At 35.1% G+C, this 17,337-nt stretch overlaps 2 protein-coding genes and 1 long non-coding RNA gene across 3 annotated transcripts in view; 1 reads left to right on the top strand and 2 right to left on the bottom strand.

The window, feature by feature from the left end:
* LOC149690382 (uncharacterized) overlaps positions 1 to 17,337 on the top strand; it is a 56,610-nt gene that overhangs the window by 30,725 nt on the left and 8,548 nt on the right. The window lies entirely within an intron of this gene.
* On the bottom strand, positions 12,371 to 13,299 carry LOC149690384 (uncharacterized). The gene is made up of 3 exons (XM_089869932.1): positions 13,116 to 13,299; positions 12,903 to 13,045; positions 12,371 to 12,833 (listed from the first exon to the last, which is right to left on the bottom strand). The coding sequence occupies exons 1-3, from the start codon at positions 13,264 to 13,266 to the stop codon at positions 12,468 to 12,470; spliced, it is 660 nt and encodes a 219-aa protein (XP_089726058.1). The 5' UTR covers positions 13,267 to 13,299; the 3' UTR covers positions 12,371 to 12,467.
* Positions 13,333 to 15,377, bottom strand: LOC149690383 (nose resistant to fluoxetine protein 6-like). Its single transcript, XM_089870376.1, has 5 exons — positions 15,301 to 15,377; positions 14,155 to 14,320; positions 14,003 to 14,082; positions 13,814 to 13,936; positions 13,333 to 13,495 (listed from the first exon to the last, which is right to left on the bottom strand). The coding sequence occupies exons 1-5, from the start codon at positions 15,375 to 15,377 to the stop codon at positions 13,333 to 13,335; spliced, it is 609 nt and encodes a 202-aa protein (XP_089726502.1).

Below are 17,337 nucleotides of genomic sequence, written 5' to 3'. Positions count from 1 at the left end.
AATAACTGTGATATGTGTTTTACGCGACCAGATTCTAAAAAAAAATCTATGAACGATATATATTTGAGAAAAAATAGTATTGCTGTACTTAGTTTTGGTAATTTTTGAAATAAGTTAATTTTGGAATTTTAATTCAACTTAATTTTAACCAAGGACGATGAATGCACATGATAGAGTGGGAATAAGGCATGTGTAATGACCAGTAGATTAACTGATAAACTTGTACATTTTCATATTAGTTATATCCAAAAATTAACACGACTACGTGTTAGGAACATACGTGAGCAAATGTAAAAATTAGTTAATTTTTAACAGTCATAAAATGGTCAGGTGGTGAGAGACTTGACGTAGATAAACTGTGGATGCACAAGCTGTATCTTTGATTTTAGTACTAAATTGATAAAGTGTAATATTTAATAAGGTTAACCTAGACAGTGATAAATTTTTTCCACATCTCCCTTGAATCTGAAAGTAATTAGCCCTTCGTCTCGTAATACACTGAGATTAATATTTAAATGTTCTTCACAAGGATCTATTTCTTAAGCCAAACTTGAAGGGATAATTTAGGCTAGAATTATTATTTTTTAATCGAAAGATCGTATAAAATAATGAATATATCAATTGAAACCATGTTTCTATCTACAATACTAAAGAAGATACAAGCATTTAAGTTTCGGTAATGGACACTACGCGTTAGGCTTCTCCGCGAAACACTGGGAAGTACCCCTCCCCATTGGGTGCCTAGTACCACATGAGGGATTCGCCCAATAGGGGACACTCCTAACGCGTAGTGCCAACCGTTACGGAAACTTAATTGCTTGTATCTTCTTTAATATTGTAGATAAAAACATGGTTCCAATTGATATATTCATTATTTAATAATCTTTTTCGTTTAAAATAAGAAAAATTCTGGCCTGGCTCACTCCTTTAATTTTACTTTTCATTAAAAACTTGAATTTTTATGAAATCCTAGAGCATTATCTTCCAAAATATCCGATAGATATAACCAATTTTAAAGGTTAAAACTTATTTTAGGACCAAGGATGTCAAGAACGGAAGTTTCATTGAATGTCGAGGCATCTAAATCATAAAATTTTCACTTTCGATGTAAAAATTCTTGGTTCAGTATCGACATCGATGGCTTCGAGGTGTAGGTTACTAACGAGTTCGGAATACCAATTTGGTTTTCAATGCCATTTCAATACGGGAGTAAAGGCTTCCTTAACTAGAATTCAGTTAATGTGACGTTAATGGAAAATTTATATATAATTTTTCTATGCAATTATAATTGCATTTAGTCAAATTTCGATATAAAAACTTGTTTTAAATATGAAACCGATTATTTTAATAATATCGTTTTTTAGTTGTTAGTTTATTATGTAAAATAATTACATTTTCTGTTATCGGTTTTGTATCTAGTCAAATAAGGTGAAATTTCTCAAATCAATGATTTTTTAAGCGATTTTAAAGTCCGGAATTGCGACAAGGCGTGAAAAGTATAGAAGCGATGTTATTGGTCGAAAATATAGTGATCGGTAGTTATTTTGAAAGATTTTCGACAAGTTTTTACCAGCCACATTTTAGGGAGGTATTTTGTTTAATTTCTCGACATAATTTGTTAGGTTTGGCTGGCCAACTGCTGAACACTATTAAGTTAACTTAGCTTAAATTGATCAACTCAAGTTTGAACCAATTAACAATGAAAAATCGGACTTGTTTGATCACCTACATTTCGATTAAACCGATCCAACTGGAGGCGAATTCTATTATCATGAAGCTCCAGAACCATTTACAGATTAGTTAATAACAAATAACTTAAGACTGACGTCAAGACTCTAGAGTACAAGTAAATATGTTTTTGAACTCTTTAGACATAGTGCTTTAACCTTGCTGTTATATAACAATATCTTTAATTTAGTGGTCTGTAATATCGCACTCAATTGGTTAGTTCCGCCGTCATTGTACGCTATAAACACTGTATTTACATTAATTTCATGTACATTTACCCCAACTCAGTAATTTGTCTAAAAGCTTTTCATTGAACTTGCGTATATAGTAAAATTATATTAATTTATATAATTTTATTCTGCTGATGTTTTCCTTGTTTGGCGTTTGTTCACAAAGGGAAGCCTATAATTTTATAGGTAAACGTACCGTACGATAGTAAATACAGTGTGGATTAGTTAGTTAATGCCAGTGGACAGAACATTGAACAAGAAAGACGTTAGCCATATGCTTCAAACATAATATTATAAGATATGTTCCATAAGTATGACACTTCCTATGCTTAGTAATGCTAGAGACTTACAGCTCGAGCTAGTTCGAGAACGACAAGCGAGTATAGACTAGTGGCGGTACAGAGGGGGCGTAGACTGTGAGACAGTCACTGTGTATCCCTCCATCTGGGCGCGCTCTTGTAAGAGGCGCTACTGTACGCGCCCAGTAGGGGATGACACTGAGCTAAGAGATAGAAGGGTATGACGTTTGCATGCGTAGTACTGCCATTACTCTATTGACTTCACTCGGTTTTGTAGTCCATCTTCCTATTTAGTCTGTACTAAGCCTTTGACAGCAGCGCCTTACCAGGCGTCGCTTTACCTCGAATCTGTGACCTACGTCAGTTCATAACAAGCTCTCAATAACCAGTAACAAATTTATGGAACATATCTTATGAACTAAAACATTTTCATAACAGCGTCTTTTAATAAACGACTAAATGGTACTGTGCTAGGCCTAATTCTAGATAAGAACCCAAAAACCTCTCGTAATTTTAATGTATCTAAAAGGGCTCCAACATTAATTTATTTAAACCTGTTGTATTTTAAATGTTGTCAACACATAGTACCCAAAATAGTACCTTTGGTGTCTTTAGAGTGTACGTTTGCTAAATATATTTTGAGTGATTCCTTTAATGACGTTAATTCTTATCTCCACAAGGAAAAAGTGAAATTAAACATGTTTTCTTATCGCCCATTTAACCCGTTTAACCTCGGGGCTGGTATTTTCTACCAAACGATTAAAAACTCTTTGTTTTTTCTTCGTTTTCGACAGGTTTTTACGATCATGCGGCATTGATCTATGATGAACTACGTAACGCGATCACAGCTCAGCATACTGATTTTCTAAATACATCTACCAGAATATTCTATCTAAAAACTGAAATATATTACAACTAGTAGCAAGGCACCCCGGCGTTGCCCGTTATGAGCCCTTTCGAGACATTTTGATTTGTTTTGGGGGGCCATTTTTAAAGATGACGGAAAATTGAAGCCAAAAAGCAATAAGGCCCAACTTTAGGGTGTAGGGATCCAATGTTCTGAATATTAGTGAAATTTTTCCGTCAACCCCAGTGATACATATAAACACTGCAATCCTTTCGGACTAGTAACACTTTAACCTAATGGCTATATACTTGTAGTTTTGTGGTTTTTAAATGTCGACGTCCTTCAGTTGTGGTTGTACAAATTGACTCTTTAATGTATGTTCTTTCAGGTTTTGACAAACAGCTTTTAAAACTTAATATACTCTTTCCGTAATGGAACTATAGCTAATTAAGGAACTACTTCAAAACAATTAGTCATTCATAATGACGACTTATTTGAGACTTAAATGGTTGTGTTTTGTGCCAAGATATTTTAAATATAGAATAAACTGCTTCGATGTATGAAAAGGGGTAGGCAATTAACGCTCTTTATCGACACATACAAGAGGGTTGATTCATTTCCGTCTCTGCGCATGCACTCTCATGATACAAAATGACTACAGCGCAGGCGCCAAATAGCGTGGTGGAAGGCAAAGTTTCACACCGTGTCAACATTCCCTCTTAGTTGTCTCTCCCCCCTCTTAGGATGTCTTACAATCTTCAAAGGGACCCGGAATGGCCCTTAATAGCGTTATGATATTTTTAATTACATTTCAGGCCGCCATTTTTAAAGATGGCGGACAATCGAACCCCCAAAGCCATAAAGGCCGTCTATAGGATATAGAAAACCAGTGTACTAAATATAAGCGAAATTGGTTGAAACGCGCGGGAGTTTTTTTTTCTTAAAGAACGCCACCATTTTTCAAGATGGCCGTGCGGAGAGGAAAAATTTTGCCTATTACTTAAGAGTTACATCCCTGCAAAACTATTTTCAGCTTTCTGGGACACGTTTCGAAACACGACATTTTTGCTATATAATATTTCTTTAATTTCTACATTGCTCAATTGCAGTTTGTAGCAATTCAAATAACATTTTCAAATTGTCATTATTATATTACGACGGATACCCAGAAACAGAATTGGCTTCATTCGCACTTTTTAATTACGCTTAAGCGCACATTAGGTTACGTAATATCCCTTATTACATCATATATAATGGCTTCCAATAAAAACTCGTGTACATTTCATAAATAATTTAGGAAAGTATTTTTATTGACGGCGTGTTCATATGTAATTCGGTTGCTAATGACATAACCGACACGTGATAAGTTTCACGTGTTCTGCTTTATCTAGTATTGAAATGAAACAGGTGGGAAAACTTTTAGAGACCGCCCTAGGCAAAATATTACGATTTTTATATTTATATTATTATCGTTAAAATAATAATAAAAAAAGTATTTATATTTTTAAGCGATCGTAAATTTAGTAGACAATACTCAATTAACAAAATTCATATTGTCGAAGCTTTTACGACAATTGATGTGAGGGCGTCAAAAATTTTATTAAATACCATATTTTATCAAATGCATCTATTCAATGTGAGTGGGAGGAATGTCATTTATTTATTTGTATTCCGAGAAAATTCTTCCTGGAATGATAAATAATTCCACATTTTAAATTATAATTCATAAAAGCTTGTTCACTTTGTGCGTAATTAGCAATTCTATTCTTGTTGCAAATTATTCACAAAGGTGATTGCTTCCTACTTAAAAAATTTCTCAAGTTCAACTACCGCGGCCCGGGTAATATAACGATGTCTGTCAAAGCAAAGGTCGTATTTTTAATATCCAAGGTATGTTTTTACCTGTGGACTAGTTAATTTATCTATTTATTTATTTATATATTTCTTATCAGGGTTTTTGACTTTTTGCTTAAATTTGATTCTCGTCATTTTAATCTACACTAACAATTGGTAATTTAAGCTTGAGTAAGATTCGAAATAAATTATGATACAGGGTGTTTCAAACAGGGTGGAAGGTTAGAAATTCAGTGGGTTAGTTATACAGTATAAGAGATTTTGAGTAGAAAATGTTCTATGACTTAGCTCAGCCCTGGCCATCACGAATATTTCCTAGAATAGCAAACGAAATATTTAATTTTTGGGGTGGGAAATTTGGGTATACATTGTATATTTGAAATAATCGTTTGAAATTAAAGGGGGCTCTTCTTTGGGCGATTTTGAGTCAAAAATGTAACTTCTGTGACATTTTGTCGTCCGGGCCACTGTTTTCAAGTTATAATCCAAAGTGTTTAAAGGATGACCCCTTAATTAAATTAGATATCATTGTCTTTCAATTTCTTAATTAAATTTAAGAGATCATAACTTGAAACCGATAGCCCTTGTTACAAAATGTCATAGGACATTTTCGACTCAAAATTCTTCATAGAACTCGCCCTGTACTTCTGTCCTACCAGGGAAAGATGTAATTTTAGAAGCAGGAATGGAGAACAGAGTAATCTGGGCGCGCGTTAAAGCCCCGGACCCCTTCCCCGGGACGGGGGTATAAAAGAAGAGGCGGGTCTTAGCGATAGAGGTAAAAAGGAATTACGTATTTTTCGCCGTCCCCGTCAGCAACCTCATTAAAACGTAGTTTAAGTCAGCTAATAATATAATTTAAAATTTTCGTTACGTGTTGGCTCTATACTGGGCTATGACTCAGAATGAAGTAAATACTAACCGTTCTCCATTCCTGCTTTTAAAATTACATCTATCCCTAGTCCTACATAAGCAAGTTACAAATTCGATAACAATATTTAGTCCTTGGAAGTATTTAATTTCAATGATTATAAAATTAACCATGTCTTCTGTAAGATTTAGTGATAATGGAAATTACGTGCTTCTCGTGATAGCCTTTGCATTTTTATTTTATTTTTATACTTTTTTTTTGTATTTTATTTAAGAAAAAAATAATTAAATTACAGGGTTGTATGTACATGTTTCATTGAGCACTGTTAGACAAGTCTGATAATGGCTTTAGTTTCAGTTTAGATTTTCAGGGTTGACAATTTTATAGCCCAGTAAAGGGTAAGAAATTAAAGCCCAAAGTTTCGAAATTCTAATATTTTTTATACTCCCATTCTAGATAGTGAAAAATTAAAAATATATATTTATTCACTTAGTAATTAACAATTCATGTCTTTACATATATCGGATTACGGATTTTTTGGAGGTCGATTTTGGGGGTCAAATATCTAAACACATCCCGCGTCACGTTTTGTCTTTAGACTTTTTAACCTCTTCGTGTTTTTTTTTAATTAAAACCCCCGGAGCAATGTCTAATTAGTTATTCAAAATTGTAACTTTACCGCTTTGCTACCCACGTGGTTTTAAAATTTTGGTTGTGATAAGTTATATTTTTCACATTGTATCTAAGATTTTGCCGAAATGAAATCGTTTTAGGTTATGGTTTTATTGAAGGTTAGATGTAATATACGATACCAGAAGTGAGATGAGACTAGAAGTGAAGGGCTCTAGCATTGATAGTAGATCCTGGCACTAGTGAACAAATTTGAGGATTTTATGCCGCTTCCCACGCGCCTACACTAGAGAGAAAAAAATTGGTCGAGTTCCAAAAACATTTCCTACCCCCTTCCTCTCAACCTAAAGCGGCCGAACACGGACGCGGTTCCTTGAATCTAGTTCGGCCGTCTACCACCGTGAGCGTCTCACGTTTTGGAGGGAAAATTCAGAAACCGTTACTAGAGGGCCAACCGTTCTTGTGTTATCAAGAATATTCACTTTCGCCGAGTGAAGAATTTGGTTAGCTCAGTACTTCTGGTCTCATCTCACTTCTGACGATACTAAAGTTACAATTTCTAACTTAGCTTATATCTTGAATTTTATTTTTATGGGTTTTTAAATTTTTTTAATTAAGTTAATTATTGAAGATTTTAGTGATAAAATTCTTTCAAATTCTTTAGATTTTATGAAAGGAGTGGAAAAGAATTTTTCTGCGAATAAGAATAGTTGTAAAAGCTAGGCATAAGCAATTAAGTATAATTTCTTAAATTCCTTTACTTAAATTACCGTACTTTTAATTCTTAATTACTTAATTACTTTAAAATACCAAATTTTCTCCATAATTTGAATCGTTAAATTCCTTGTGAAATTACCATTTCTTATTTAAATTTACTTTAATTAACTTCACATCTGTCCTTAATTTATTTCACATTGGTTGGACCTTTATTTGTCTACCCCTATTAACATTTATTTTTAAACAATTTCCCGGAAGCCTTTTAACATAGCATTTACTAATTTCGTGGTAATGTTTTATTTACCAGGAAGCAACCTTTTTCAAAATCGAAATGTCTTTAATAAGTATTAAAGCCACGATTTCTAATTTTCTTCCAAGTTAAACAATCGTAGATTAATTATCTACTAGATGATTCCTTAAAATTGTCAAGTTCGCGATGTAAATCATTTATTTCTACTGAAAGGTTCTGAAACTTGTTAAATAGCCCACCTTTCTTATCGCTAATTATTATCTTGATTAGTTTCACTTATATGTCATTCCTAGAAACTTTTAAAATAAAATATTAAACTGTTCCCTAATCTCTGAGGAGCTAATCACTCTCGAATCACGGGTTAGGCAACATAAGTCTATAATATTCTAATAAGTATAGACCCCTTTTCAAAAGTCTAGGGTAAATGGAGTCTAGTGTTTGATTACCTTGTTGCGTGCCTTGTCTTAACTTGAAGGAGAGAGGGATGGAGTGGTATTCCCATACCTAATAACGTTTCCTATGTACCCCCACCTATGGAACAGTACCGAAGTTCTCCCAGCATCCTCAGCGTTTAGGTAGGAATCATAAAGGACGCCCCCTCTGTCCTAAAAATAGAAGCTACGCGGCAGCACTTAACAATCGCCTAACAAAGGGTAGGGACATGCTCACGGTACACTGGGATAGTTTCGGTGCCTCAGATCGCCCATCATCGTTCCCACTCCATTTTACCTCATTTCTCCCTGCTTTAACCTTTCTAAAGGCAGTAACCAACTGGCCCCTCGCAAAATTCTGCGCTAGTAGCCTAGTACTTCTCGATTAATCTCTTAGTAAAGGGATTGCGAAACTTCTCTTAAATTTTTAGTTGTTTACAAACGATAAAAGCAATGAAGTAAATAAAAAAAGTTATTGCCCTTATAATTTCAACGGGCCTTGATTGAGTAAAAGAAAATCCTTGTTAAGTACCTGCATTTATCAGGAGAATCTTTATATAAAATTATGTCTTTCTCGCGCAATGCCAAAGTTTATTTAACAAATATTATTGAAAGTGAATTGATGGTGTAAATATATTTTCAAGTGCTAATTTATCTAACTGGAAAAATACGCCAGTTTCATGGTTAAACCACCTTTCTTTCGAAATTGGTTTTTTCCAATGAAATTATGAACTGTACTGAGTGACGTATTATAAAGTGGTTTGTTTTTTTCGATACGAGGATGAACTGATGACGTATATAAAGCAAAATGCCTTGTTTATCTTCACAAATTATAATTATTGTCCATGAATTGTTAAAAAGCTTCAAAGTCAGTTCAATTAGTTGCAAAATCGTTCGTGGAACTATGCAGTGTTTTACTCTTTCTTAGTTTATTATTGTTACCAAGTTCTTAAGATATGTTCCATAAGCTAGTCACTAGTTATTGAGAGCTTGTCATGAAGTGAGTGAGATAGGTCATAGATTCGAGGTAAATCGACGCCTGGTGAGACTAAATAGGACCTAGATGGAAGTCCTGCAAAATTAACCATCGAGTTTGGGACTTCAATTCTCGCTTGTCGTTCTCGAACTAGCTCGAGCTGTCTCTAGCATTACGAAGTCATACTTGTGGAACATCTCTTATAAGCTTATGATATAATAATAAGTTTCGCTTTCCCTTTGATGTATCCACAGTAATTCTTTATTACTGTCGAATTTTTATAGTTTTATTGAAAATTTTCATTTTCGCGGCTTACAGTATTAATACTAATTACGTCGTTGACCTTGGCCTCAATTTTTAATGTCTTCCTATTGGTTGGCTTGGCGTGAATCATAACTATTTTCGTGAGTGTTTCTCAACTCAAGCACGTGATATCATATTATACCACGTGAGAAGAATATTAATTTTAGAATCTTAGTTAATTTGATACCATCATGGATGTCGAATCTCGATGAAGCCCGAGGTACTATTCCACACACCGTCTAACCTTAGAATGAATGAAATATTCCTTAGAAAAACTGGTTGTTCAAAAGAAATTCCGGTCCATTTCGAGGTTGTAATAAAACATATTGCCTTACAGTCTAAGAAATGCGAAGGAATCTTGCAGAAAACATGTTTTTTCTACTGAAAGTTTGGATTTAGTAAGATTGCAACGAACCATATACATATATACTTAGTCATTTGTCAATCTGATAGTTTCTATGTTGAAAATGTCTGCAATGTAGGCACGAAGCTTTGCGTGAGATTGCATGGGTTAATTAAAAATATCCAGGATGTGGTTGTAGAAGAAAAGAAACGTGCAAACTTATAGAGACACCGAATGTTTTTCTGTTCTAGGTAACGATTAACCCATGCAGGTCTCTGTATAGACGTGGTGGCTTTTCTAAGAGCTGACGATGCTTTGAGACAAAGTCATGTCCTTTCGTTTATTGGTCCATGGTGAAAATAAGACGTTGAATTATCACTTGCCTTTAGGGAATCAATTTGAAATAGTTGGACTTCAATACGTTTGTTTTTTATGTATAACCAAGGAGATAAGCATACGTGGCAAGCAAATTATTTTACAAAACAACGTAAACTCACAACGTATTGAATATTCAATTGATTCCAGTAGATTAACAAACACCACAGGGGGAGGACGCTATCAAAGGCTTAGTACAGACTAAATAGGAAGATGGGAGTCCTACAAAATTAACTCCGAGTGTAGTTTTTCAATTCTCGCTTGTCGTTCTCGAACTAGCTCGAGCTGAAAATCTCTAGCATTACGAAGTATAGGTAGCGTTATACTTATGGAACAAATCATATAAACATATGCAAAATTACGAAGAGGCATACGTTAGTTATGATACTGTAATAACAAACCTTGAATATTCAATTAGTTCGAAATTAGTAGTACTAGTACAGCAAAGACCGATTTCTTTGTAAGTTCACACTTATTAGCAAAATTACAAACCTGTAAATTTTGCATCAAAGAGCCCATATGGTCTCTTCACGAGACTATTTACAAGTTACAAGAAGAAATGCTTCAAGAAATTTGCGGTAATTTTTTATACTTGAGAGAGAAATAACAATTGGATGCGCTTATTGGAAATGCAAGATTTGATTGAAGCTTTTGAAAGACGTGTTTTCGAGAAGATGGAATAGAGGAGAAAATACAAAAGTGAATGTTCTCCTTGCCTGTTTTCTGTGGGTTCCTGGAAGAAAAACATACTTATTTTCTTCAGATGTTGAATTGAATTCAAAGTGTTGAGCCCATTTTCAAGGTTACCCCACTGCTAATTAGAAAGCTCCACGTGATATTAAAGTCCACATAAAATGTAAAATTATTGTTGCTATTTTAGTGAAATTAATTTAGCGAACTTGGAAATGTGTCTCACTTCCGTGCAAAACACATTTGCTCAGAAGACCCCTGTGAAGCCGCCATGTTTTTTAGTAGCTTGAGTGTTGACTTTAAAATCACGTTCAAGCTGTTTACGCGAATTGGTACAAAGGAAAAGGCCGGTATAAGAACCTTAAAAGTGGAATTTTACCAAAAAAACGAAAACACGAAGACCATTTGTAGCGTTAATTGCTGGTATAACGTAGTAAGAGCTACAAAGCGTTGTGAATGAAAAAGAAAAAACATTTATCAAGAAAATGGTAGAATTACTTGTATTTTCACAAATATTTATCAAACATTCACAGAAAATTTGAAGGGCATTCATTGATAAGTTTGTTATTTTTCATGAAAACACCATCACACAGGGATAGATTTAATTTTAGAAGTATTAATGGAGAACGGTTAGTATTTAATTCAGTCCGACTCATAGTCCAGTATAGAGCCCCTCCATCCAACACGTAACGAAAAGTTTAAATTATCTTATTGGCTCACTTAAACTACGTTTTGATGACGTTGCTGACGGGAACGGCGAAAATTACCTAATTCCTTTTTACCTCTGTCGCTATGACCCGCCTCTTCTTTCATACCCCTCCGTCCCGTGGAAGGGGGTTCGGGACTTTGAAGCGCGCCCACATTACTCTGTTCTCCATTCCTACTTCTAAAATTAAATCTATCCCTGGTTTAATTTATTTTACTCTTATTTATTGAAATTCAACTCGAAAAACATAAAAACAAAACGAGTTCCTTTATTCAGCGGTAACTAAACAGTATATTTTGGCAACTTTAAACGTAACACAAATACTAACTAAAATCAACCGAAAAATTAAACAATTATTATTACGCAATGTTTTAACAGCGTTTGTTAGCCAAACTTCTTAAACAAATGTGTGTAATATAATTGCGCCATAGATATGCATAAATACTACGTAATATCTATACATATCCATCATCAAGCGTAGGCAAAAATGGCCCACAAATGAACCGTCAATAAAATTAATTTAACAAAGACTGTGGCGAAATATTGTACAGAGTGAGTGAGTATACAGGGCGTTTCTGATAAGTCTGCCATAAATTAAGGGGATTTTCCGAGATTTTCTTTGGACGATTTAGAGTCTGAAATGTAACTTCTATCTCCATTTTACCCTAAGGGACACTGTTTTCAACTTAAGATTGTCCAGAGTATTTTACGGTTGACACCTCTTAAATTTAATTAAGAATCTGAAAGACAATAATTTCTACTTTAATTAAGGGGTCATCCCTAAAACACTCAAATCATAACACGAAAACAAGGAACCGCACATTTTCGACTTAAAATCGCCCAAAAACATCCCCCTTAATTTATGGCAGACGTATCAGAAACACCCTGAACGTAACGTGTTTATGAAATCAACTAAATAATGGTTTGAAATTACGTATATATTGTAAAACAATATAATAACAACGAAACAATATTAGCCGTAATAATTGTATCACTATGAGTATTGACTACACATCACTGTCCGTTATGGAATTTTTCAAAACAAAACTTTTCTCGCTGAACATGTTCCAAAGAGCAACGCACAAAAAATGTCTATCACATGCACACAACTAGTCACACACTAAAATCTTGTAATTTAGAGGACCAAAGTCAAATTGTCCTTCATCAAAGAGTTTTGAACCGTTTCCCAGGGGATCTCATGGGACGTTCTACGTCCCTTATCGAGTAATATACTGAAATCTACCATCGGGTCCGTCTTTGGCTACCTCATCATTTAGTCGCCTACCATACCCTGTGAAGATGACGTTAGGGCTGTTGCAAAGATTGTCCATCGTGTGTATCGTTACGATTTTAGTTTCTTTGTCCTTGAAGTCAACAGTGACCTTTCCGACACCCGTATCGGAATTGGACAAACTGATATCTTGGGGGTCTAACCGCTTGTGATTGTGTTCTTGCGGTATTTGGGACTGCATGATGGTAACGAGGAACAGTTTCTCAAGTCTTTGTAATGGCGCTTCGAATACAATGTGACAAACAAAGGCACACGCGAAGGTGATGACAATGGCGGCTATGAGTCCCCATACCTTGAAGTAACACATGAATTTTATGAAAGATGTGCACCCTTTTATTAAAAAGAACTAGTAAATACGTACAGCAATCATTTGTTGACCGTCCAAAGTACCACGGAGGTTGCCAACGTACGACCATAAGATCAAACAATGAAGAAGATATGCCAAAAAGGTTAGCCTACTAAGAGGAATTAAGGCTTTCCAGGACAGTATTCGGTTGATGACTCCTGAAGTGCAAGTTTCGAAATACTTAGCACCGCAACTACTTGATGATTTTATTTTTACACAAATACGTACCTCCACGTCCAGTACAACACGCGAACGTCATCCAACTTATGGATAGGACCCAGGCAGTCCTGAATAACGACGAATAAGCCACTGCTTCCCAGAATGGTGCCTCTTTGTCACGGTTCCACTCGTAAGTACCGTACAAAACTGACATGGACATAGCGATTGAAGTCAACCACAAGAAATATTGTACATGCTGTTTTAAGATTGAAATTGATTTAGGTATTTATATTGAGAAACTGCGCAAGTACTTATTACTTACGTGACGTATTCTGAACGGTGTCTTACGGGCGGTGATAATGAGGTATCCCATGAGTAAGCCAATGGCGTAGGAACATACGTGAGTGTGAGGTTTGAATTGAGTGTAATTGTAATGATCGAGAATTTCCCTGGAATTTTTAGAAGGCGTAAATAGTGTTAGTGATGTGAAGTTTATGTTAACATGTTCATTATCTCCGTGAGTTTGGATCGAACAGGTATTGGTGCGCGACCTGGTGGCAGATTTCCTTTAAACAGAAGCCGTGATAGCCTACTGTGATCTTCATGTCTATCCGTAACTGTTTTCGACAAGGGAAGTTAAATCACAGTAGGCTATTCCGATTTGTAGGAGAAGCCTCTTAACGAAGAAGGCACGTGATACCATAGTCCTCTAGGACAGAGCCATACTTATGGAGAGTATTATACGGTTATGCAAGGCTTAAACTTACACAGGGTCTTGTACCGCTTGTAAGGTAGTTGGTGGGAAATCCATGATGATATTTACAGCTGCAGTGCTGGCAATTGAGGCGATAACTAAGAAAACTCCAAAAACTATGGCGTATACGGGTTTTCTGTAAAATAATTAAGCCATTTTATAACGATTTCAAACAATAGGTGTATAACTTTGTAAACTCTACCTGAAAAGCAATAGCAGAAATATTAACGCTAGAAAATATAGTTGCATATCCGTGGCAGTGTACCATGTTTGTGAAAGACACTACATAAATTTAAAGGATTACCGTTAGTCTCGATTTGAGTAATTTCAAAGGGTTACATAATGAAAATATACCGTTTTTGAACCATTCAGGAAGTTATTGATAAACAGAACATTGTACCACCAGTTTTCGCGACAATTTTCAACTACAACGTCGATAGTGTCGTGCCAGATGGGACCCGAACCGATCAAAGGCATTAAAAGTGTGATTCCAATGACCACCATGGTTATTGGTAATAACCTGCAAAATAATTATGATTTGTTTATTATAGTTAATTGTAATTACTGAGACTGGAGGTTGAAAGCGAAAGAATCAGCTGGAAGATTGCTTAATTTATGACAAAGGGTTCTAGACTAAGCTGTTTGTTTTTGGTCTTTGGCAAATGTAGTTCAATTAGGCTAGAGGATAAGGAAAAGCTAAAGGAGTAGCGGTTGCTTGCCCTATTAACTTGTGTCATCTGCTTTTGAATGGCAATTTACCCTTTACAAAAGTTGGGGTAAAATAATACACTCTGGTGTTCGACCACAATCAAATAATTGATCTCTTTGTAAAGTGTGTGATTTGAAACTATTATCCCGAACCATCACGTTTAAGTTTTGAATGACAGATTGGGCTAAACTATTGAGAGTTTCTTAGTTTTGCTTCTACAGGTCATTCATTATTCTTTCAATAACAAATAATTCGTGACATGTTAAATTACAATTTCTTTCAACTAATGGCTTGTCGTTAGTACCGAACTTTCTCTTCCGGGTAGCTAACTTTACGTCAAACTTTTAGCATAAGTTCATAAGCTATGTTCCATAAGTTTGTAACTGGTTACAAACTGGAGCTTGTCATGAAGTGACGTAGGTCATAGATTCGAGGTACAGACTAAATAGGAAAATGGAAGTCCAGCAAAATTAACCACCGAGTGTAGTACTTCAATTCTCGCTTGTCGTTCGCGAACTAGCTTAAACTGTAAGTCTCTACCATTACGAATTGTATAGGTAGTGTCAAACTTATGGAACATAGCTTATAAACTTTCAGGTTATTATTTAACCCCTTTTTAAAACTCACCTCCATACTCGTCTAATGATGAAAATTAATGGGTTGAAATTTTTCTGACCCACATATTCCAATATGTTTAGTGTAATGTAACAAACCAACAGTCCCCTGTAAAATATTTATTTGTTGAAAGAAATTCTGGTGAATTTAATTTTAATGCAAACTTAACCACTCACGTTACGAAAAAGAAAGTATCCACAGACATATAGGCGTTTATAACCGCCTGGAACGCGAATTTCCTGATCTCTGACATGACGATGTCAACCTCTCCTGCAAGTCAATTGAAAGTTAAAAGGCAGGCGTACAAGGAAAAATAACCCAAAATATGATAACCAGTTTATTTTAGAAAATTGGTTATAGAGAGTGGGTGTGTGTGATTTAATATAATAGAAGCGGAATGGTTCACTGACTGACTATCTGAAAGTTAATTTGTAGGTAAGAGTGTCCGATGATGACCCAGGTCATTGACAAGAACTTTATTCCGTGAACTGCCGGTAGGGCATCGTCCGTCACCTTATCCGTGTTTAGGAGATTGGTTACGTTTGATTCCACAGAAAATGACAGTAGAAATTTTCTCCATAAAGCTGCAATGACATTGTTTTTCTTACAAGAGACCCTTTACAAAGGGCAGGGGGCAAAAACTGGTGCTTGACCACAATCGTCGTTTTCTGAAGACGGAACATTGATGGGTATGTGGACAATTAAGATATGACTTTAAACAATAAGGACCATCCAAATTTGATGCACAGGCCTGGTATCCTTCAAGCCCTAACTAACGTCTTTGTTTTTGCACATATTAATCAATGTTCCGCCAAGCAGACGATACTGAACTCCCCCCCCCTTGATAAGGGTTTATTATAGCTTTATTTAATTCGAAAGATCATTTTCAGAATGATTTTGTGTCTGTTTACAATATTGAAGAAGATACGAGCTTTAACGTTCTTTAGAGGATGACGTCAGGCTACTATTGTTTACAATATAAAACCCTTCGATGTAGGTAAGAGGGAAAGAAACGCTCTAGACGTTTTGGGTCCAGAGAATGCGCAGAGACGGCTATGGGCCAAACCCCCTTGTATGCCTGGATACTGAGAGTTGCCTTATAGAGTGCTGTCAGAAGCGCCGGTGTGACGTCACCCATGCTGTTTTCCCATAAAGAAAAAACGGTAACTGTCATGGCCGCCCATTGCTAAAGGCAGACTCGTGACGTTTAACCTTGGATCTGACGTCACAACTGACAGCACTCTATACCCTATTTTACATCGAAGAGACAGTCTCTGACGTCATTTGATTCACAAAGAGGTCAACCCCTTAGGTTGATTTAATAAGAATTTATTGCTATATCTTCTTCAATATTGTAAACGGATACGTGATGAATTTTTAAATTTTAATTGGATGATGAAAAAAAATTGAAATCTTACCGTAATCCTTGGGATTTTCTTGCGTTTTGAAATAAGTTGGTATCACCTCAAGCGCTGTTCCAGCGATGACTAATATTCCGAATAAGGCAAAAACGAATCTGTTCAGATTAAAATATGATTATTAATTTTAAAAATTTAAAGGTTAGCAAAATGTTGATTTTACAATATTAGTATTTGATCCCAGTGAAATATATTGATTTCTTTGATTTCGCATCTGTTGACATCACTAACCATGCCGACCTTATCGCTCACTGAAAAAACATTTAATTGGAGTGTTTAAATTAATTAGATTCAACTCTAAAGTTTAATTGAGTGAAAATATCAAGAACTAATAGTAAACAAAACATATATATATTTCGAAATTTTGCTAGTTCATTTTTCTAAATTTGTTATTTTAAACCTAAAATATCAAACATATTGTTGTGATTTTTTTTGGAAACTTTAAAATTAAAAATCGATATTCAATTGATTTTCTAATATGCATGTATAACACGCGTAGCTTACATACCAGACAATCTAATTCAAACAATACTCTTAAGTATTCGTATGGTGCTCTTTTTCCCACTCCTTGCTTAATCCACCTTGATTTTAGTCTTGAATATACTAACTAACACATAATTGTAAACTGTGCGCGGTAAGCTATCTCTAACTAAACTAACTAATCATGTTTTGCAAGCTAATTACCGTAAGATATAATTAACACTGAGACAAAACTGTGTGTTTCTTATTATTACATTGTTCTTTACTATGCGTCCTGGTCTTCAATATTTTAACCTATTAAAAAGTTTAAAATTC

Source organism: Phalangium opilio, unplaced genomic scaffold, assembly GCF_054372755.1.
Source record: "Phalangium opilio isolate 3A_F unplaced genomic scaffold, DU_Popi_V2 ptg000031l_1, whole genome shotgun sequence".
Lineage (NCBI taxonomy): Eukaryota > Metazoa > Arthropoda > Arachnida > Opiliones > Phalangiidae > Phalangium > Phalangium opilio.
This window is presented reverse-complemented; position numbering and strand designations above follow the sequence as displayed.